Source organism: Diabrotica undecimpunctata, chromosome 5 (assembly GCF_040954645.1).
Source record: "Diabrotica undecimpunctata isolate CICGRU chromosome 5, icDiaUnde3, whole genome shotgun sequence".
Classification (NCBI taxonomy): Eukaryota; Metazoa; Arthropoda; class Insecta; order Coleoptera; family Chrysomelidae; genus Diabrotica; species Diabrotica undecimpunctata.
Window position 1 is genome coordinate 147,601,616 of NC_092807.1, and position 24,318 is coordinate 147,625,933.

Below are 24,318 nucleotides of genomic sequence, written 5' to 3' on the forward strand. Positions count from 1 at the left end.
TGATTTATTGGGCAATGTATCTTGTGAGATACACCTCGTAACTTTTTTTCAGTGTATATTTTAAGAAAAAAAATGTTGTTTTTATGAGTTTTTAAATAAATTTATACCAAACATACATTAAAATCTATTTATTTTGTTCAATTTCTTTCCTTGCCCGTTTAAGGGTTAAGAACATGCCCTAGGTATGAAATCTTTCTTATGTTTACCGTTTTAAATAATTCAAGAACGGCATTTGCTCTATTTACAAAGATTCGTGGGTCTGCATCGCCATGCAGGATATTCAAAAGATTCTTCTATGCAACCACATATCAAGAGCCTCTACTTGACTGATTCTTATCATCCTTCAGAGTCCAGAGTGTGTTGAAACAACATAAGTTATGATTTTTTGTTGATACTGGTGTGACTTAATATTATTTGTCTATGAACAATTTCGATATCCTAGGTATTTTCTCTATTTATTCTGCCTTTAATTTATTTGATAAAGGAAGAGTTTGGGTATACAATTATTCTCCTGTTTTCTATTACGAAGCTTCGAAGACTCGAAGATAAAACTGACCAGTTTTATTACAGTAATGAGTAATTTATATCCTAGATAAATATAGCTGATTTTTTTCGAACCTATTAAATACCTGTTTAGTTAGATATTATTAAAACCACCGTTCCGACAAAAAAATAGTAGTTAGAGTTCCTCCTACGTATAATTTATTAACGCTGTGAGGCAAACATATCAATAATAAGAACAAAGCAATCGAAAGTATAGCAAAAAGTACAACGATAACTACTACTTCTTGTAGAATAAGAATGTGAAATTTTACTTATCAGCAAATTATTGATAAAGCGGTAAACGATACCCGATAATTCAAACTTTATTACTGATTCTTTTTCTTCCGAACATATGTCTAACTTCACCTCGTTCTCACATAAGTATTAAGACATATGGTGGCCAATCAAGTATTTATAATAGACAGTGACGTCGCTGTCGGTTGTCCACAGTGCTACATTGATTTATTTTGTAGTTATGCCTAAAAGAAAATAAATTCCATTTTTTAAATCTCTACTTCACGTTAATAAATTCTCTGATTTTGAAGAAACCTTAGATAATAAAGTTAACAATTACAATTTCTCTTCTATATGCTCAGTTTCCTGGTAATATCCAGCTTTCATTCCAATTTGTTGATAATATCCGAGATTATACGTAAATCATACTATTTTGCAAGTGTTCTTTTTGTTACTTAAATATAAATAAAATATATAATATGCATATATTATATATTTTATACTGTTATACAGCGTTTCAATGTCTTTCCGTTTCAATTGTCATGTTCCAATCTTTTCTAATAGTACCATCATCGTTCAATATGTGTTTTATCTTCAATATTCGAATGACATACTTTGTAGCAATTTATTTTCCATGCTTTTTACCTTCTTTGTCACTTACCCTAAATTTTCAATAATTCTAGTCACTGAAATATTATAGTTTATTCGTCTTCCGGGTTTGGACCGTGTCATTTGTGAGTGACCCAAAAGTGGGTTCATCTCGACGTTTCGCTACAATTGTATGTAGCTTCTTCAGGAGAACAAAAAAAGAAAAAGAAACAAAAGACAGGAAGATGGGTAGTTAGCAACGGTAACTCAGTTACTCAACGCAACCAGAGGCGAATACTAACTACCAAGATGGGCATTTGGTCACAGTAACTCAACTACTCAACGCAGCCAGAGGTGAAAACCAAATGCCAGGACAGGGATTCACGTCCAACAGCTCAGAACACTAACGCGTCGAGAGACAGGGAGTGAATCCTCACTCTCACGATCCTGGACGACGTCATGAGTAAGAGAGGCCTAAACGATGGAGAATGGAACAGCAGAGAGAGATGGAAACGGTTGAGCGAGGGAAGGCAGTGGAATCCCAGAATATACATATTCAGTTTTGTTCATAATTTCCTATTCATGGCGTGGCGTCTTATTATTACTATTTTTAAAGCAATATTAACCTGGTTTTATATGATTATGATTTTACGTACATGTACCCATTTTTGTGTGCCTTTTTTTATGTTCCGTACGCCCCTGCTAATACGTGTAGTTCTAGAAGTTAAATGACATATATTTACATCCATGATAACTTAGTTTTCAACAACTATTGCTGACGTATAAGTGAAATTTCTTTTAGTTTCCAACTTAATAAAATAGTAGGGATTCTAATAAGGTTTTATTTCAATTTCATTCGGATACCTTACTGAAAAACTTAACCCTAAGTCGGAGGTTGTAAAGGAAGTCTTATAAATGTAGAAGATTAAATTCTACTCCTTTCAGTTGTAATAATATATTTAGCGAAATACAGAACTGGCGATTTTAAAATTTATATATCAAAAGTCTCAACAGAACCTATGTAAAAAACTGTGAAATTTTGATTTTCCTCAGTCAATTTGTATTTTGATATTTGTATACCTATGCATATAAACTATAATAAACAATAGATAATATTTATATATAAAAGTAATTTATATTTCTGGCTAGGATAGAATATATTAAAAAAAAGAAAGATCTACCATTTAAAATATTATTTGATTTATAAAAAATTAGTTTTGTGAAAGATTGTTTTCCGCAATTATAGCCCGGTATTTCCTTAACTCCTGAGCACTCGTCAACATTAACTCCGATGCATCTCAGGAAAGCGAAATTGATGTTCTTCTGGGTGAGGTATCCAAGTTCAGCGGTCCTCAAAATGTACTTCCCCGACATCAAATTCAATAAAAACAACACTGCCCAGTTGGTGAAGTGGTTTTCCAATTTCAGGTGAGTTTTTAAGACTTTCTTGACGAACATTATTCTATTTTAATATGTATATAAAAATTTGCTGTTCGTAAAACTATTTAATTAATTTCAAGTCTTAATTTTACACAAAACCAAAGCAAAATCGGGTACATATATTTATTTATATGCTAGGTTTTGTATAGCATAACATATGTGTAGTATTTTTAAATACTGGTGATTTTTAGAGTTCATAATGACAAAGGACAAAGCACTTACTGCATCTTACTGGAAAAATATTCTATGCCAAAGGCAAGCAAGAAAGTTACTACAACATTCTGCTCGCTGCGTAAAAATACTCTGAGAGCTTTTAAAAACTGAACTCACAGTAATCACACGTGTTAGCTCTGGACACTGCAAGCTCAAATATCATCTTTGTTAAATGGGCACATTAAACAGATCAACGTGCAGTTCTGTAATAGCGCAGAGGAAACCTCCGAACTAAATTTCTTCAGCTGCAGGACAGTCTTAAAAACTTGTAACTCGTCTTTTTGGAGTCTGACCAGATAACAAATTTCTCTCTCAGGCGAATAATAGGTCTTCTTAGAAGGCTACATCTTTGAATTATAACATAGATGTAAGAAATCTTTCAGGTAGCAGTGTGGAAGAGTCTACCAGCTAAACAACTCCTTCGAAATTTAAAAGCTACACTTTGCTTTTTTGGTTGCTTGTCTCCGAAGCAAAACTAAACATTGGCAAAACAAGTGTTCCTATTATGATGAATTTTTTTGTATTTCATAGAAAATCTTCTTTCTGTTGTCTTTTTTGATTTCTGAAGAAAAATCTAGAGAAAAGAATTATAGAAGATAAAATTAAGAAAAAATGTTTGTTTATTAACGCCCTCTATCGCATTGCATTATTGGGAGATTGTAGATTGAAGATAAAAGAGTCGTTTCGTAGAAGGCCTCATGTGCCTTTCCACATTTCGACCAGAAAGATATTTGTGTATTCTCTACGTATATATCTAAAGCTTTCGGATAGGCTTTAAAAAGTATTACCGAGCCAATTCTGAGTAGAGGATTTGCTGAAACAGATATTTACACCTTTTCTTCTCTGCACGAGAAATTTTCATGGTCGCACGAAGAACTTTTTCGATCCTTTAAATTTTGTTTACGGAGATCCTCTTTATCTTTAAAAATATGACCTATATATTATAGAATATCAGATTCAGTTCCGTAGTTTTCGGATGACTAAGGCTGCTTTGCTCCTTTTACTCGTTTGATTGGTTTGGTTATTCCAATTCCTTCTTCTTTCACAAATTAAACATGTTTTCTCTCATTTAGTTTTCGCCTCTATTTAACTTTACTTCTGTTATTTTTTTTCTCTGTTTTGATTCTTCTTCATAAGCAAAGTACCGGTTGAATCTTCGGTATCTTTCAAACTAGTACACAAAATGTTTTCTAGGTCGGCCAATGTTCTCTCGCCCTATTGATGATTTATCTCAAGTTATTCTGAGCGATCTGTTTTTTACCATTATATTCTATTTTTCTTTTTTGTACAGATGTGTACCGGATCTATTTTACACTGTCTTTTAATCGTTTCACTTCTTTACCTATCATATAAAGTTGTCACGGTTGTTATCAGCTCTATATTAAGATGTTTGTTTCTACATATTATGCTGTTTATGTACCCTGTTGCTTTGTTACCTTTTGTACCCTGGTCCTTTGTCTTACTTCATTTCCCGTAATTCTTAAGTTTGCTACTCGTATTCCCCATCTGTTGGATGTAATTTTTTTTTAATATGCCTTTATTTAAAATTTTTTCCTGTGGTAACTTTCTTGTAAGTTTTGAATTAGTTTTAGAAATAGTTTATTTATTATTTTAATTTTACTATGGAATATTATATTGTTTTTCAAATTTACGTATTTCTATAATCTTTTTATATATAATTTGTGCCGCTATTTTAATGTTTTGGTATTTCAAGTTTTATTTTGCTATATTTGTTCCTCTCTTCACTATTGAAAATATTTCCCACTTTAGATAGTTTTATATTGCTATTTCCTATACCAGTTACTGATGTGATAGTTTCACTCACCCTAAATTACGTGGTTATTGTGCACAACCTTCCCCAAGAGTTTTTATTGTTAGGGAAGGCACTAAGAATCGATAATCTGTCCCCTCGTTCTGATTTTTCAAAGAAAATAAAAACGAGGGATGGTGACTACCCCTACATTTTTTGCAAATTTTATTTAAGCTTTTTAGCTAGAGATGTTCTTTTACCAACGCTTAGTGAGGTAGGATCACATTAACACTACTTTAACAGACAACTATGTATCCTTTCAGCTATATACCCTTTGCATATCGATAATTACAGTACTGTGGGAATGAATGAGAATTAATAAATATAAAGAAATTATATTTTGACAAAACTATAAAGGTAAACTTATATCATTTAGTAGGAACTATGTCTAACTTTGGCTGCAATTACGACTTTTACGCGTTTTAGCATAGATTCTATGAGCTTACGACAGTTCCCAGATATCCTTTCACCTCGAAACCAAACCTGAATGACCTTCTATAATTTTTATTTTTGTAGTACAGTCGATTTTGTGCAATTTAACTTTGCAAATGGCCCATAAATTTTCAATGGAGGTCTGGCAAATTACCGAACCAATCTAAAACATAATCTTTTTAGTTTTGAAAAATTTCATTATTTACATTGATTTTTGGCAGTGAGCAGAATCCTGTTGAAGAATCGCTTCTCCTTGGGGCTGACATTTTTGGATTTCTGTGTAAAAACGCTGTTCCAACATGAATTTGTATTTTTGGCTGTTCATCGTGGCTTCGATTGTCTGGATGTTTTAGGATTTAATCAATACGAAATGGTGTAAGGTTTTCATTGTCAGACTTGCCTCAGCCTGACGAATTTCGCTCGCTGTCCCTAAACTATAAAGTGAGTTTCATCAGTAAATAGGTCTTTTCTCCAGTCGTCTACAGTCCAATTAGAGTATTTTTCGTCCACAATAGTCTTTCTCTCTTCATTAGTTCAGTTAGAAGCTATTTTTCCTGTGGACGCATTGCTCTTTTACCATTCTCCAAAAGTCTTTTCCAAACAGTTGAGTCATGAATCACTACCCATGATGCTGCTAGATCTTGTTGGAGCTCTTGGCTTGTTTTTCTTGCTTCTAATTTGCTCTTTATAAGTAAAAATCTTTGATGTGCTGGTGTTCTTTTTCTCTTCCTTCCGCATTTTCCTAACCTTTATATATAAATTGATCCAGTTTCTCGTTTACGCTTCAAAATCTTGCTTACTATCCCTGGACTCACTCCACACGTTCTTGCGATTTCTCTTTGTAAAATAGAAGAATGTTCACTTATCGTGATAATCTTTTCACGCTTCGTAGGCATGCGGAAATATCCATGATGGATTTAAATGAAACAAATTCACTAATTATTGAAAACAACATAAAATAGTACAAAACAACACAAACGTTGTGGGAAATGTCCTAAAACACTGTCAAATAAAAGGCAGAGAAAAATAAGGTTATGTTTTCTATGCTTGGTCAGTTGTAAATGTGTGGACAGTGTTGCCAACTGTGAATACTGAAAAATGTCACAAGAATTCGGTTAATTCGCAAAATTGCACAGTGGGCACATTTTAATTAACAAATAATATACTTTTTATCTATAGTTAAAATATTTGTAGTAATAATTTTATGTCGGTTTTTTAAACCATCATACAAGAGACAACCAAAGTCTGTAATTAAAGAAAATTGAGATATATTAGAATAGAATACTAATTAAATCAATTTGTTTTGTTTTTTTTTTATAAATTTATTAAATTTGAATAAAATTAATAACTGTTTTAATTAGCTCAAAGTAGAATATCGTAATAATGTATATATTATATTAGTATTAACTTATCATAGCAATCATAGGAATCCCGTTATTTCATCCACTTATTTGTACGTATCTTTAAAAGAACTTTCAGCGTTATCAGAAAATCAATAAAAGTGTAGCAAATGTTGTGTATTTCTCATGGCAACAGGTTCAATCAAAAAGCTTAGATAACAAAAATGATACTGAAGCTTTCCGTAATCTTATATATTTCAGTATGACGCTAATGATCAGCAAACAAATTTCTGAAAATGGAGCGATAAGTCGTAGCGAATAATTGCTTATACACCCAACACGACTTTATTCGAGTCTGTTTAAACAGATGTGTCTAACTCGATAAGATAAGTATTTTCAATATCATGCTTTAATCTAACCAATTTGGTAATGAAAGAATATAGAAATTACTTTGCGTTGTTGTAAGCCCTTATCAGATACCAAAACGTTTTTACTTGCCTTGGCTCGGGATCGATATCTAGGTATATACCCCCGAACATTTCTAATACTTCAAACTATTGAACTTTTTATTGCACTCTCAATTGAAGTAGTAAAAGTTAATTACCGGTTGGTAATTAAAGGGGGATTGCTAGTGATGCCGAGAATGAGATTTTCTCGTTTCGTCTCGTTTTTATCAAACGCAATGTGGTAAGAGACGTGCAAAATGTAAATAAAACACTATTCAAAAATTTTATCTTTGACAGAAAATGTATGCTTTGAAAATGATACAAGAATTGAACAGTTTCATCAAATTATCAATTGTATTAACTTATTACTTATCAGTTTTCTTAGAACCATGCTGTTTGCCGACATAACTTTCCATAATGTTTTAATTCGTCATCAGTTTCTCTCTATTCTCTATATTATTCTCTATATGTTTTCTCTAACCTTCTCTAAACGTGTCGTATTTGGTCTCTCGTTTCTACTTGTTTTAGAAATATAACCATCAATGATTCTCTATATTAGATCATATTAAGGATCGAATAAAAGACTTTTTCCTTTTCAACCCATAGTCATCCAATACTAGACATAGGTACCATCCAATTTTCTTTCTGCATTTCATATAGCAACCTGTCTTTTTCGGACCAACCTCTATCCCTTTTCGTTTGTCTAGGTTTTCACTCCCTTACTCTACGTTGCAATTTATTTTTTTCAGATTGTCTTATCACATGTTCGGCACAACTCTATATCATTGTTGTCACTTCTTTTATTGTATCTGTGGTTGTGGTTCTGTTTCTGATCTCTTCTTTTCTGATTCTACTAGCTTTATGTCTCTTTAACTTCTAAGTCTTCTCGCATAGTATATCTCCAAGGTGAATGATGAATAGAAAGTAGGCATTTCAGTAGGTAGAGTCAAGGTGTTCAACCTTTGCTTTGCTGTTGACACATTGTTTAGTCTAAAGTGGTGAAGAGCTTAAATTAATACTGTATAAACTACAAAGAGTTAGCAAGGATCAAAGACTAAGAATTCATAGAAACAAGACCAAAGTAACCAACGACAACAGAAGAGAAATTCAGAACGTTTCTGGATGTGAAGTAGTTGAAAGTTTCATTTTTTTGGTCAGCACTGTAAACAACCATGGAAGCTGTGAACAGGAATTTTATACAAATAACAAAAACACTAGGATCAATCTTGTACGAACACTAGTTTTCCCAATATCTAGATATGTGTCTGAAAGGTGAGCTATCATAACAGCAGGTAGGAAAAGAATCCATGTATTTGAAATATGGAGTTGGAGAAGAAAACTTCGAATTTCTTGGACAGTCAGAACAAATACATATATTCTTACATAGGTTAATATTCTACAACGTCTTGAATCCAAAACATGGGCAATGATGACCAGAGATAAAAAGGTACTACGAATCTTAAAAAAAAACAATTGAGAATCATATATGGACGAACAGGGTCTATGGAGGGCATGGAAAAGACAGACACTACACATGAAAGGATGGAAAAATGTTTATTCCAGGGTTGACGAAGGGCTGTACCGCTAACTGATGATAAGAGTAGAAACATTCTCTTTAGAGAACGGGTATCGTATCGTATAGGTAACGGGTAAGTATATATTTATTTGGGAAAACGAATATCATGATAGTCGGACTCCCGTTCTATTTGTATTTTATTTATTTTCGTCATCATCGGCTCGTTTTTAAGTCTACTACGGGACATAGACCGCTCCCGTTTTTACCCAGAGTGCCCGATCAAACAAAGTATGGATTCAATTTTTCATCATCTTTCACAGATTATTTTGCCATTCCTCTGTATCGTTTGTCTGTTCTTGATCCCAATTAGTTTAACATCTCCATGTCAATATACAAGCTCTCTCCACAACATCTGTAACTCTGGATATATTTTATATGTTTCGTTTCGATATTGTCTTTTTTGTTACTATGATATACAGAGAAAAATAATGTAATGCCCAAAATGTTCTACTTCTAATTACTGTTTACTGAAATTATTGTACAGTGAACATGTGATCAAGTAAATAAACAGATTTTATTTTTCTTTCTTGATTTAAGGGACAAATTTGTTACCTTTTTCAATAAGCGGGTTCACAATTTCTAGTCCATATCATTTAAACTCATTTTTGTGTTCTAATAATTAATATTTATAATATTTAAAAGGCCAAATACTCAGTAGAAATATTGTTTTTGTTGTACATGCACCTACGTCAAGCATACCAACTCAAAAAAATATGAACTAAAGTCTATTTAATATAAATAACATTTTTCTTTCCTTTTATAATAATGTACATTTTTTTATGATTTTCCAACATTATTTCCGTTTGAAAAAATATTCAAAGGTTTTTAATAAACTCTAGTAAAAAGATTCTACTTGTGTGAGGGTGGAATGTGTGTGCGAATATTTCTTAAAAATTAATTAGTATTCTTACAAGACTAACAGAATGAGTTGAAAAATTACTCGTTAGAGTCTTAACGATGTTGACAACTGCATTATGTTTAACGACTCATTATATATGTGGAAGTTAACAAGCTAACTGAGATAACAACTGAGCTAAAGTAATGAAAAAACATCCCTGGATATAAAGAAAAAGGCCTACCCCACTAATTAGTCTCAAGACCTTAATTGAATGATTTTTAATTAAGTGGTGAATTACGTTAACGTCGAGGGAAATTTCAAATTATTAAGGTTGTACATAAAAACTGTAAAATAAGCTGCTAATTACCGTAGTTAGTAAATTTAAAAGTTGTTAACATGTGGAGTTTTTAATATGTAAATTTTATGATGAAAAGTAAAGCAAAATTATTGGATCTAGAGTTGACATCGGATATTTTTTTATATTTTTTTGAGCATTTTTAAGTCGCAGCAACGTATGATTTACCTATATAAGGTAGAATTTACCAATTTAGTATATTGAGTAAGACCCTTTACGCGGTTTATGATATACAAATAGATTCCGATCATTTTTACGCAGAATTTTTAAAACTAATGGAACATAAAGTTGGCTTACATCGATTGACAATTCCTCAAAACTGAGTTAAATCAGCATTCATAAAGTTACCAAAAATATCAAATGCAAACGAATATATATATATATATATATATATATATATATATATATATATATATATATATATATATATATATATATATATATATATATATATATATATATATATATATATATATATATATATATATATATATATATATATATAGATATATATATATATATATATATATATATATATGCTTACTTTATAGTTTATTTTTATGAACGAGAGAGTAATTAGCATAATTTTAACTGGTACCTCCGATCACTCCATGGGCGTGCTCAAGATTAATTGAAAAATTACTTTGAATAATTGTAAAAAATAAATGAATTATTTCAGTGTTATAAAGTGTTATGTGTATGTAAACAAAAGTGACCTCTTTTATCACACACTATATTAGAACTGACTGGCCTACATTAAAAAGGTTTTTAAAAAATTCACATTTTTTTTAATTTTTAAAAATTACAAAAGAGAAAAAGAGTTTTTAAAACCGTCTAAGGTATGTTAAATAGATGAATAAAAATATTAATATAAAACTTACAGCTACTTGTTACAAATCCAAATCAGATTCAGAAGATGAATTTTCAGAACCAAGATTTATAATAACTGGCTCGATCATTTTATCAGTAATATTGTCCAGCTTCCACATTTTTTCCTCCTCTTTAAAAGTGTGATTTACTGCCTTTTCCCAGTTTTCAGGTTTTACATTATTTACGGCCTCCAAAAACAACTGTTTAACATCATGAATTTTAAAAGTGGTATTTTTTCTTGAAACTTCACTCTTTATCTGTGCCCATACCAGTTCAATCCGGTTTAATTCACAATGATATGGTGGGGATCTAAGTAATGTCATTCCACGATTTTTGGCAATTTCATCAATTTCGTATTTTTTAAATTTTTCTTTATGAAGGGCACACAACGAATAAAGTTCCTTTCTTATAGATCCGGGATGGTACGTAATATTTTTTGAACTCAGCCAATTCTGCAAGTCTTTTTTTAATCACTTGGTTGTGGGCAGTCCTTCTATAAGTCTGGAGTGATAACTTGCATTATCCATTACTATTACACAGTTCTTAGGAAGAAGATCTATCATTTGTTCGAACCATTCTTGAAAGACATCAGCGTTCATATCTTCATGGTAGTCACCGGTACGAGTTGATTCAAAAGTTAATAAACCACCTTCAACAAAACCGTCTGAACTGCCAATGTGTACTATTATCAGCCTGCGTCCCTTTCCTGATGGTGGGTTTAAACCAGTAGATAAGTTATTTACAAAAGCGTGCCTTTGACTTGTAACAGTTTCATCCTGCCAAAATTTATTTGGTGTATGACCCTCGTTGATCCATGTTTCATCAAGATAAAATATTTTTCTTTTTTGGTTTTTCATTTCCTTTATGGTTCTTAGAAAATGTCTTCTCCATATGACAATATCGCTTCTTTCTAATAAAATAGACTTTCTGGGATTCTTTTTCCAGCGGAAGCCTATTTCTTTTAAAAGTTTCCATAACGTACTTCGACTCATTTCTGGGTAATCCTTATCATCTCGAACTGAGACAAGAACTTTATCCAATGTTGGAAATTCTTGTCTAAAGAAGAATTCATGCACTTTCCGTCGAAGTCCTTCTTTAAAATGATATTCTATTTGAAATTTTGGTTTCCCTGGAGCATTACGTGGCATTTGAAAACTACCACATTTCTCTTCTTTAATAACTCTGTAAATCGTAGATTTCCCAACACCAAGTGTACTGCTAACTAACTCAACGGTCTCATCAACACTTTCACATAAACGTTTGTCTGTAAATGATTTAAAACAATTAAATATTAATGTTTTTTCATTAACTGTTAGAGGACCAATTTTTCGGCGTTTACACGGCACTTCCAAATTTTCCATAACACTAGTATACACAATAAACTGCACCTTGCAACTAAAGTACCTACTTTTAGTGAACTGTTAAGAATTTTGAATACGCCACTTGGACGTTCCTATATACAAAATGGAAAACCCACTATCACATTTTCTGTGGAATAAGTTTAGAAGGTAATTATCTAGTCAATTACTGTCGTAGATTCCTGGAATTAAAGAATTAAATGTTTGATTATTGAAACCCTTACTTCGTGGAATGCACTCATTTCAGATAAAATAAAACGTTTTATTTTATCTAAAGAATTAAACTTTATTTTGCAAATAGGCAAAGAATTAAACTTTATTTTGCAAATAGATAAAATAAAACGTTTTATTTTATCTAAAGAATTAAACTTTATTTTGCAAATAGGTAGGTACTTATTAAACTTTTATTGGTTATATATAACCAATAAAATAAACATCTTACATTTCTTGCAAATTCATTAGTACCTGTTAACCTTCATCACTCCGACACTGGCAACCTTATTTAGGGATTAGTAACCCTCACAACTATTGTATTCTATTCTGCTCCAACCTTTATACCTGGTGGTCATACTCAATTTAAAATTGTTTTCCTATATACTTCTGTAAACTTGTTGACAAATATCTGTTTTTCATTGAGTCACCCGTATCAACAGTTTAGGGATTTGCATACATAATTTACTGTTTTATTACTCTCTCATACATAAAAATACACTATAGCAAATTTCGACATTTCGCCATCAAAATGATTGTGTTAAACATGCATTAATCTCATCCTCATATGTAAAGAGAGGAATAACGGGTAAGGTCTGTCTGCCTGTAAACTAAAAATTATTCACTACTAATATAAAATCATAAAACAGTGTTGCTCGATTTTCAGGATTTTCAGTCTTCTTCTTCCTATGCCGTCCCCATTAGGGAGGTTGGCGACCACATTTCTAAAAGTTTCTCTGTCTTTTGCAACGTGGAATAATTCGTCTCTCTGTCTATTCGTCGATTTTTAGTAAATAATGAAATTCATTTAGAATCGACACTTTGAATTTGGGATGTTAATATGGAATAATATTAAAGTGAAATGATATCTCAGCTTTCCGCAATGATTAGAACGACTGTAAGTTGCCAATATTTGGCGCAACTCAACGACTGTAAATTATTACAATTTTTTTATAAAATATACTTTTTTAGAGATAATAGAGCTTACTTTCTTCATATATACGATAAAAATATAATATAGAAAAAGGATTTAGTATATATTACAAATGTTCGATTAAAAGTGAAAATCTACGTCTAACAAATGCCAACTCCTTAAATGCTGTATAATTCTGGTTTTGCTTTACAAAGTGGACGCTTTGACTTTGTCAAATGCATCTATGAAAATGCTGGGTTTTGAGATATGGTACCACAGACGGATACTGCTATTAATAATAAAATTCTCAGCAGAATAGGTAAAAAATGTGAAGTGTTCATTACGTTAAAAAAAATTGAAATACTTTGGTCGAATTATGGTAAATAATAATAGGGATAATTAACTTCAATTGTTTATTGAAGGAAAAGTGTTTGGTAAGAGAGGCTCAGGAAGATGACGTGTTTCCTGGCTACAAAACCTACGAACTTGGTTTAGTATGTCGACCGTAGGCCTGTTTTGAGTAGGTGTAGACAATGTCAAAATCGCCATGATGATCGCTAATATCCGGAACGATAAATACAACAAGGAGAAGAACCGACTTTCCAAGATTTTTTTCACTGAACAGACGAGACTTTAGATATAAAGAAAGTCCTTAAATATTCTTTCTGTAGGTTTCTTCTGAAACTACAAGAGGCATTATTAAAGACGATGCGAAAACTTAATTAGTTTTCTTGTGTATAACTAACAACAACCAAGCTGGCAATATAATGCATATCTACGCTTCTAGTCTTTAAAAAATCCATAAAATACCTTTATAGATATTTGTCTAGATATTGTCTTTATAATAAAGATTTGACTCAAAGACTATATACGCATTTCATCTTAAAAACACTGTTCAATTATCAATTTCTAAGTGCCTAATCGATGCTCACTAATTATCGGCAATTAATGTGCGGCAAGATTGTACCTCCTCCGATTTTATATACGGAATGGGTGTAGAGAGAAGGTGTACCCCACTATTACCCCCACTAAATTACTTCCGGTCACTTAATTTGCCTCAAATGGACTTTGGTTAATTTTTAATCAAAGCAACACACCTTGATTTATTTACAACGAAAATAGATTTCCATGTTTCTTACATCATACACGATCGGAGACTAGATCTAAATGAAAATTAATGTAAGAATTTTAATTGGCAATTCATTTACAACTTATCTGCTTAATATCTGATTAACAGTCTTTGTTAAAACGTTGCATATTGATTAATAATAGATTTAGGTTGAACATATGGAAAATACCCAATCTAAACATATAGTCTTTTGCTTAGGCAGAATGTAATTATTTATATTTTCTTTAAAATTCCTTTAAAATGTATTAAAACTAAAAGTATTAGTTTCAATATAATCGTCTACAAAGACCCTCTAAAAGACATAAAGATTGAATATATACATCTTAAGCGAATATCGCTATGTGTAGGTAAATTTTCTGAAGAACTTTAAAATCAGTATATCATGTTAATAAACAAAAACTTTAAGGGACACTCTGCTTCTCCTTCTAAAAAATGCTGTCTCCCTACAGAGGTTGGCAATCATAATGGATTGTACGACAGCAACTAACGGATTGAGGTCTGAGTTAACATCTGCTCCAAAATAAGTTTTAACTAAGGTTATAGCTTTTTTATATCTGCTGTTTACAAGTATAAAATCTATCTGATTTCTTACAATGTGGTTTTCTGTATTTAAAGGAGACGTTCATGTATATAGCCTTCTTTTAGGAAGCTGAAACCAAGTACTGGCAATTACCATATTCTTTTCTTCGCAGAATTTTATGAGCCATTCTCCTTTTTCATTTCTTGTTCCTGATACGTACTGTGCAACTATATTTTCCACTATACCTGCTCCAATTTTTGCATTACAGTCCTCTAAAATGTACATAATCATAGTGTATTGTGCAATTCTGAATAAAACTTTTCCAGACTACCAGGAAAAAGTGTGGATCAAATGCTGTAGGAAAGTTTCGTTCCAAGAGATTTCTACAAAAATTATGTGTTGCTATTCTATTCGTTATTGTATTGTATTGTCACAGCAGTCTTTATACAGGTCAACTAGAGAAATATAAAAATGTTATTAACACACAAAAATTTATTACCTACTTCAGTAAAAATGTTGTTCTCTTCAGATTAAATACCTTTTTCTTCTTGTTGTACTTATTCCTTCCTGGTCCCTGTTTTCCTTCTACTTTTCCTTGTAGAATTAATTGCAATAATCTCTTTTGCTGTTCTATATATTTGGTGAGTTTGGTGACTGCCAGCTATCTCGCTATATCTTTGGTGGTTTTCCCAGTGATCGCTTGCCAGCTGGTTTTTCTTTTAGCGCAATTTTTTGTAGTCTTTGCTCCTTTGACATGATTGTACCATTCACTTTGTCATTTCGTATTACATTCCAATATCTTGTACACCGTATTGCTCCCTGATAATGCAGTATCTTTATTTCGGTTATAATTGGCATAGTTTTGGTTTTATTGGTATCGTTCCATGATTTCATTGCATGGATCATTCTATACGGGTCTCATACAGGTTTTACAAATTTTAGTTTTGGTCTCTGACTGGGTTATGGTAACTAATTAAATTTATATCAAGGAATTTGAATTGGTTCAGCTATTTTATGGGATTTTATGTTGTATGTTGTATGTATATGTTTTATGTTGTATGTATAATGTTATCAATAATTTTCAAACGGAGTTTGAAGCAGTAGCAGAAAAACATTGCAATATGTATTTAATTTTTTTTCATTTTTGCATTCCTTTAATTTACTTACTTCTTTTTAATACTATTTTGGCGATTACATTGATTAAGTTTCTTAATAATGTTTTATATATTTTAATTTTAGTAAATGTCAAGATATATCTTTCCTTTCATGTAGGTAAACTGCTTAGTAAGCGTCTCCTAATGTAGTTATTCTTAAAAATATAGACCTTTCAATTTGTGACCATTTTTTTTAATTCTCCATAGTCCAATAATATTTTTATCACCCTTTTTTCAGTATTCCTCTGGTTTTCCCAATTGATTTTTTTGTAAAAAAAAATGTTAATGTTAACAAAATCACTCACATGTATTTATATAATTTTTGTTGGTGTATAATTATAAATTTTACTAAAATAACATCTTTAGAGATACTTCATGAACGCCACTGATCTTAAAGAAATCTAATTCCACAAGGTAAGTCACACAAGGGTCTTTTAAAAAGCAAAAGACGTTAAACAGACAAAAGATTTTAACAGCTGTGCCTTTTGATTTGCCCTCCCTTTTCGGTGAGATACCTTTCCTTCGTCGTGACCCTTTCCAAGAAGTTCTCACAGCGTCTTAAGAAGGCACGCGTCTCTAACGAACTTTACCGCCAAGTTCCGGCCGAGGAAACCAACGGTTATATCTTTTATTTAAACAACTGCTTGATCTCGGCATTATTTTTGTAAATACTTTTTAGAAAGAACTGTTGTATTCAATATTTTTGTGAAAGAGCAGATTTTATATCACATTTAAACACTTTCAATTTAATTACCAAAACTGCTAAAGGCTTATTGACTAAAACTGAAATATCTAGTATGTTTTCTCGTATGTTTGATTATTATTATTTATTCATAAAATTTGAAATTAAAAACTAATACACTGTATTGAGTCTTTAAATTTTAATTTAAGCAATTTAGTCATTCTGATAAAAACAAATTATATATGTATTATGTGGTTGTAATTTTAAAATTCAATTTAATCTTACTGTTAATAGTGAAAGGTTTTATTAGTGTTTCCTTTAGTCGTCATTAGTGTTTCTTAAAAATATGAAAGAAATGTTTCTGGAAATACTGGGAGGAGCAGTTTTTAATTTCGTTTAATATATTACGAAAATCTGAATATTACTAACGATTCAAAGCAGAAAAAATATTTTGTTTCAATGCTCCAACCAGTTTTGTTGTTTAATGATGGGTTTTTATCATGTATGAAAAGAGATGTATGGAAACGAAACTACAAAGCTGATGAAAAGATGGGTCAGTTTAAATTTAAAAGCTGCTAAAATCACCAACAGCAGAATATTCTTATTATGATGTAGAACCACTAACGTTATTCCTAACCAGGTTCAGAACAGTATAAAAAACCTACAAGTGATTCTATATATATATATATATATATATATATATATATATATATATATATATATATATATATATATATATATTGATTGTGTGTTTAGAAATGTTAAGATAAAAAAAATCAACAAATTTGAAAAATTATACTTTAACAACACTCCTAAAAAAAATAAGTTATTTAATGAAATAGTAAATGGCTTAAATATATATTTTCTGTTAATATTCCAAAAAATATGTTTGACTTTGTGTCTATGGGTCCAAAATTTGGTGTTTCTTGTCCTAAATCGGACATGATTCTGGAGGTTTTAAAATCATAGCCTCGATCCGCTTATATTAACCAATAAATCTTCGACATAGAGACCTCTCATAAAGAAAATATCGTCCGCTTCACCCGTCGATCAAAATTCTACTGTCAGAAATGTTCGCGCCAACCACTTGCGCCAATCCTCGCGCTAATCCCCACTCTAGAAATTTCGAGCTTTTTACAAATGTTGAGTAATGCGAAATTAATAAATGAAAAAATATGTATTAAGTACATAAACGTGATTTAATTGCTGAAAAATGTGGTGTTACTGTGTAACTTTATCCTAATATTAAACATGTAAAAATGATTTCTTGATAGATATCTTAAACACAACCAAATTATTAGAAAAAAAAAAGTAATATATTAAAATTATAAGCAATAATGCTATCAATATCTTGTAAAAAACCGTTTTGACAGCAGCTTTTTTTATCCTGTTTCGATGCTGAAATTTACCGGGTAACTTCTTTCAGCATGTCATATAAATTACCAGTCGGTGAGAGTAATCTATACTTTTAAATGGTATTCGATGTTTTCATTTAACATCGATATTAACAAATACCTAAATATCGATGGCAAAACATCGACCATCGAACGTTTAACGTCGATGTTTTTCAATCATCGATGAACATCGCACATCCCTAGTCCGATGTTCCCAGAATCCTTTGGATGCCCTGAAGAAGACATCAAAGAGGATGTCGAAAACTTGGCGCAATGATATTATATATATGAATATTATATCATCATCATAATCATCATCATCATCATTCTCAGCATATTCTACCAATTATGGTGTAGCCTCCCTTATATATTTCATTCTATTCATTCTATACATTCAGAGATATAATATACAAATTACACAAATATGCGCCCCAACGATTACTCACACTGACGAAGAAATAGAGGAACTCTACAGTCTATAAAAGTCATTTCAAATATTTAACTTATGACTTTAATGCCAAAGTGGGAAAGAGACGACAAAGCATAAATCATGGGAAAGTATGGAGTCGGTGATAGAAATGAGAGAGAAGAAAGACTGGTTCAGTTTGCACACAACCAAAACATGCCAATTGCAAATAGATTCTTTAAGAAAAAATCGAACAGAAAATGGACTTGGGTAGCACCAAATGGAATCACTAAGAACGAAATTGACTTCATTCTAACCAACAAGATTGCTACAATAAAAGATGTCAGTGTAATAAATAAATTTTAAACAGGCAGTAACCATAGACTAATCAGAGCAAAAATTGCTCTAGATCTGAAACTAGAAAGAATAAAATTAATTACAAAACCAAGGGTAACCGGTATAAATATTAACAATCTAAAAGAAAACTCAGATCACTACCAAAGGGCAACTGATGAAAGATTACATGACCAAATCGACAGCTCTCAATTAATGGAAATCATCCTTGATAGTGCCAAACAAATCGGAGGCCCGAACAACAAAATGAACATAGTAAACTCTCTGATAAACTAAAATAATGCTAAAACAAAGAAACGAAACGAAAGTAAGTAGCACTATACACAGAATACAATACACTGAACTTTGTAAGACAATAAGGAAAAGTATTAAGAAAGACATAAGAAAGTACAATGAAAGACTGGTAGAAAATGCAATCGAAATTAGGAAAAACTATAAGAAAGCAAAAAAACATTAATCATTGGGAAGAAGCAAATCGTTGCTCTAACAAGCGAGAACATCAGAATTACAGATAGAAATAAAATAATACAACTCGTGACTAAGTTCTACAGCAAACTATACAAAGTCCCTGACACACTTGAAGAAGTAATCAGTAACCAAGTGCTTCCGAAAGAAGTAGATTCAACAATTACAAAAATTAAAAGCGGTAAAGCAGCTGGAATAGATGGTATAACAGTGGAAATGCTTAAATACGCTGGCAATAAAACCTGGAAAATCTTAGCAGACATATTTACGAACTGTCTAAGATCGAGATGCATACCAGACCACAAACATAGAATACAGCAAACATAATTTTCATTCATAAGAAAGGTAGCAAGAGGATATCAAAAACTACAGACCTATAAGTGTACCACCAATCGTATACAAGATATTCACAAAGATCATCAACAACAGATTAACAAACGCATTATATGCTACACAGCCAAGAGAACAAGCTGGCTTCAGTACCATAGATCATATTCATATACTTCGAGAACTAATGAGTAGAGCTAAAGAATATGAAATACCGCTAGCATTAACCTTCATAGATTTCGAGAAGGCTTGCGATTCTATATATCTCAAGGCAGTAATAGAAGCTTTGAGCAACCAAGGCATTGACAAACCGTATATAGAAACTTTAGCAAATATATACAGACAAGCAAAAGCAAAGGTAAAAATTCATGAAAACACTCCAGAATTTCCCACTACCAGAGGCGTCCGACAAGGAGACGCAATATCACCCAAGCTCTTCACTGCAGTTCTAGAAAATATATTCAGCAAAATGAACTGGCAGAACAAAATAATATCTATTGATGAAGAATACCTCAGCCATCTAAGATTTGCAGACAACGTTTTGATTGCTAATAGTCCAGCAGATCTACAAGAACTTATAAGCGACCTAAATGCAGCTAGCAATGAAGTTGGCTTAAAAATGAACTTGACAAAAACAAAAACCATGTACAACGAGCTAGTGGATATCTAGGTGAAATAATAAACAACACTTCATTTGAGACAGTAGACGAGTATGTATACCTGGGACAATCAATACATAAATCTGACTCCTTACTTCCAGAAATCAACAGAAGAATGAAACTAGCTTAGACGTCTTTTCGTAGAAATTCAGTTATATTCAAATCGAAGATGCCAATCCACCTGAAGAGATAAGCAACAAGTTAGAATCTATGGAAATTAACAAATTAAAAAACACAGATATAAAAATAGATCACTTGAGAAAGGCACTCTGCCGAAACAGCTGTAGTGATAAGATTTTATAATAAATTTTGTGGAAGTTTTGAAAATAAAGTTTTCAGTGTTTTATTGTTACATTAAATGTGCATTTCTAAAAACAAAGTAAATAGAATGGAGAAAATTATTTTCAATAATAGTTTTAAATTTTATTTCACGTGGCATGCGAATACCATTTGAAATTAAATTAGCTTTTAAAACATTGTCACTTTTGCGATGTAAACAAAAGCAGCAAACAGGAAGAAAATGTTACGATACATCCTTATTAAAAAATCTCAAGACAATATGGGTGGGAAGTGAATGAGAAAACTTTTGCGAATTTTTCCGAATCAGGTATATTTCTATGAAAAGCTAACCCAATTTGTTGGTTTTATTCTATTCAATGTTCTTTCTGGTAACTTCTGGTAACTTGTTCAATACTGTGCTTTTTTTAATTAGCATTGACTAATTAGCGTCTAACCAACTTCAAGTTACAATTCCAAAACGAACTTACAATACGGATTTTTGTCCTTTGTTTTCCAAAGCAAACTCTTCGAAGTATGATCTTTTCCTCATTGAGAAAGAAACTTGGCATTTTAATTCGTAAATGTATTGTTGACGGAGAATATAATAGAAAACATGCGAGATTTTTACATTGTCGTTAATTATTTAGATAAGGGTAGAATTCCGTGATGCGACCCTAAGTACAGTGGTAATTATCAGAGTGAAACTGATTTAACACTTGCATTCAAACAGATATGACGTTCATGTCGTCAAGAACGTTCAACAATTAAATTAGGGACAATAGTTATTCTCAACGACAAGAAATTTTCCATTTCTGAAAACCGTTTTTATGGAAACTACATAATGAGATGAGGTACAATTATGTTAGCTCACTGTGTCTTTAAACAATATTTCTAACGTTGAATATTCTTACAAAAGACTACTATTTTATTAAAAAAAAACTTTTTTTCTTAACATCTGTTGTGCTTCTGATATAAAAGATTTAAAAGAAAAGGGTTGTGTATATGTATAAAAATACTAAAATTTAGTTTAGCTTTTTGTAACAACTGATAATTTTATTATATTATATAATGTAGCATTCTTTGTAAGCCGTTTTCATTTTTCCTCTAACAGGACTACGTCATCCTAATATGTTATTTTTATTTTCTCTTTTTATTTTCATTTGTTTTATCATATCATTCAATATGAAGGTGAATATTATTGAACTTTGTACCCAATTTTTTTAACTACTTTAGAATGTCCATCAAGTAATTTTGATGACTTCCTGGCTCTGATATACGATGAACTGGTAGCAGATAAAAACGCTGTGCAATATTGTATTTCAGCAGAAGAAAACCACATATTACTTGTCATGCCCTATATCGCAAAACGTTTTTCAATTTCATCTATAAATAATTCGGTATTGAAAGCCTCCGTTTCTATTTCGGACGAAATTTAATGTAGTTGTAAACTCTCGTCATCAAAACGCGCGTCTTGTCATGTAAACCTGGCTTTAATGGTTCTCCCTGTCTAATTTCAGTTGTTATTTCGATGGGTTCTATTATTTCTGTCTCAACGTTTACTTCGATATCCAATGGTACTTGTATGTTATACAGTTGCTGACAATCTCACTCTGTCGATTGTGAAAACTCTTTAAACTCTTTTAAATCAATTTCGTCATTCGTCCCCACCGTTGCTTCTAAACTAATTTTTAGGGCCTATATAAATTAAATATAATTTATTTTTAAAATATACAATATAAATCGTGTTTAGCTTAAATATGCAATGTTGTTTGAAATGATCAAAAATGTGCAATATATGCATCTATATGCGCTTTGTATATATTCCGCTCTCTATTATATCACACTAATTTTTCCCCTTTTTTGCAGCACCGTTTTTTCTTGCGCAATATGTACTCCTAAAACAGTCGACTAAGAAATTAAATGAGAGTTTATTAATTCTACTGAAATTCCATCTAGGCGAGCTGCTCTACAGTCTTTTTGGATAGTTTATTGTACATTCTATTTCATTTGTCTTAATTTCTACATCGGCGATATGCACCATTTCATCAACGCTGTAGTGCAGTGTCTTTTTCATAAAATTCTGTAAAAAACTCTTTTCACCTATGTAGAATTTCGCCACGCAAAAAGACGAACTGCTTATTATAATCTCAGTAATATATTTCCAATTATTCTACTCAACTTCTCAATACGTTTTTCCTACATCTTTATCACTCAATACTAATTTTCTACAGTTGTGTTTGAGGTATTATTAAAAACCGTTTTTAAGATAAACGACATAGCGCAAGACATTGCAAAACTAGGTTCTGGCACTTTGGAAAGCGTGATACCTTTATTTCTTTGACCTCTTAAAGGTTCAAGCCCGCATTTAAGTGTTCAGCTTTTTAAGATCACGTAAAAAAACACCTGTAGGCTGATAATAGCTGCCGTTCGTTGAATGCTAAGGAGTAATGAGGTATAGTCAACTTTTGATAAGAGAACTTTAATAATTCTGATGCAGAAAGTACATACACTGAAAAAATGGATGGCTTTAACAAGATTTAAATCAGTTTATAGGTTTTATTAAGAGAATATTTCTCTTACGAATATTTCTCATACGAAAATACAATTATATTACGAATATTTCGACTAGACAATCAGGTAAAATGCGATAAAAATTAAGTAATTATAAATAAAGCCATGTAATTACTTAGAGGAACTTAAAAAAGCATTGCAAGATTCTCTGTTTGCAAGTATTTAATGAAAGAAGTCTAAAAAATAATTTTTGAAAGAGAAGAAGAAGACATGGTGAATAAGGAGCAAATAGGAGACTTATTGATCAAAATCCTTAAAAAGGTGCAGAGATTGGTGATATTATCAAATGATATAGTCTTTTACAGCATGAGTAAGAAAAAATGTAAATTAGATTAGTGTGACTCCAAACTAAGTGATTTTTAATACTAAATATCATTGTTATGACAAATGCACAGCAGGAAATCACAATCAGGGTAAACTACATAAAAAGTCCATGAATCAATTTTATCTTCCCATTTTGCGTAAACATCGACAACGAACGCAAAAATATTGGTTTATAATTAAACATTTTTCCGCGTTACTTTGTATTTTAAAGTATCACCAAAAAGCTAGTGGGAACTATCAAACCACAAAATCTTTACCCATCAAGCGGTTATCCGATGATAATAGATCTAATGTTTACGTTGAATCGGTATTAATATTACCTAAACACGGTAGTGTCATGTCATTGAATTCAAACGCCAATTATAGGCCAATTGGGCATACATAATTAATATGGCTGTATTAGTGGTGGTAAAATATTAACGTTAACAACTGTTGCTTCTCTATTATAGTGCAAACACTGGTTTGCCGAGGAGAGTCTAAATTAACCGCTGAAATCTAATTACAAAAAGCTTCAATTATAATTCTTCAATATTTGATTAATTAATATAAAAGTAAAAGTATAAAAATATAAATATTCCTTTATTAAATCTTATACCGGACTAGATCAAAACACTTTTCGACATTAATTTTTTTCCCTCCAACTTGGGTTGGATCCAATATTATATAAAACATGTTTAGTTAAAAACTAACAGGCAAGGCAAAACAATAATTATTACGACTATTAGCTTTTTTCTATTACAAACAATAATTATTACGACTATTAGCTTTTTTCTATTACTTCGGAGATTGGTAGGAAACTATATATTTTTTAAGTAAATCACGATTTTCAATTTGAATTTAGTACTAATAAGACAAATAGTATACTCTTCATTTTCTTCTTTTTCTTCG

The 24,318-nt window shown here is 31.3% G+C and overlaps 1 protein-coding gene across 4 annotated transcripts in view; it reads left to right on the forward strand.

The window, feature by feature from the left end:
• The window catches only part of pros (homeobox protein prospero), a 237,481-nt gene that overhangs the window by 206,285 nt on the left and 6,878 nt on the right, over positions 1–24,318 (forward strand). For 3 of the 4 annotated variants that reach the window (XM_072532994.1, XM_072532991.1, XM_072532992.1), the window contains one exon: positions 2,612–2,793. In XM_072532994.1, the coding sequence (XP_072389095.1) occupies positions 2,612–2,793 (182 nt within the window). The remainder of the gene's footprint in view (positions 1–2,611; positions 2,794–24,318) is intronic. The other variant, XM_072532993.1, reaches the window with a different exon arrangement.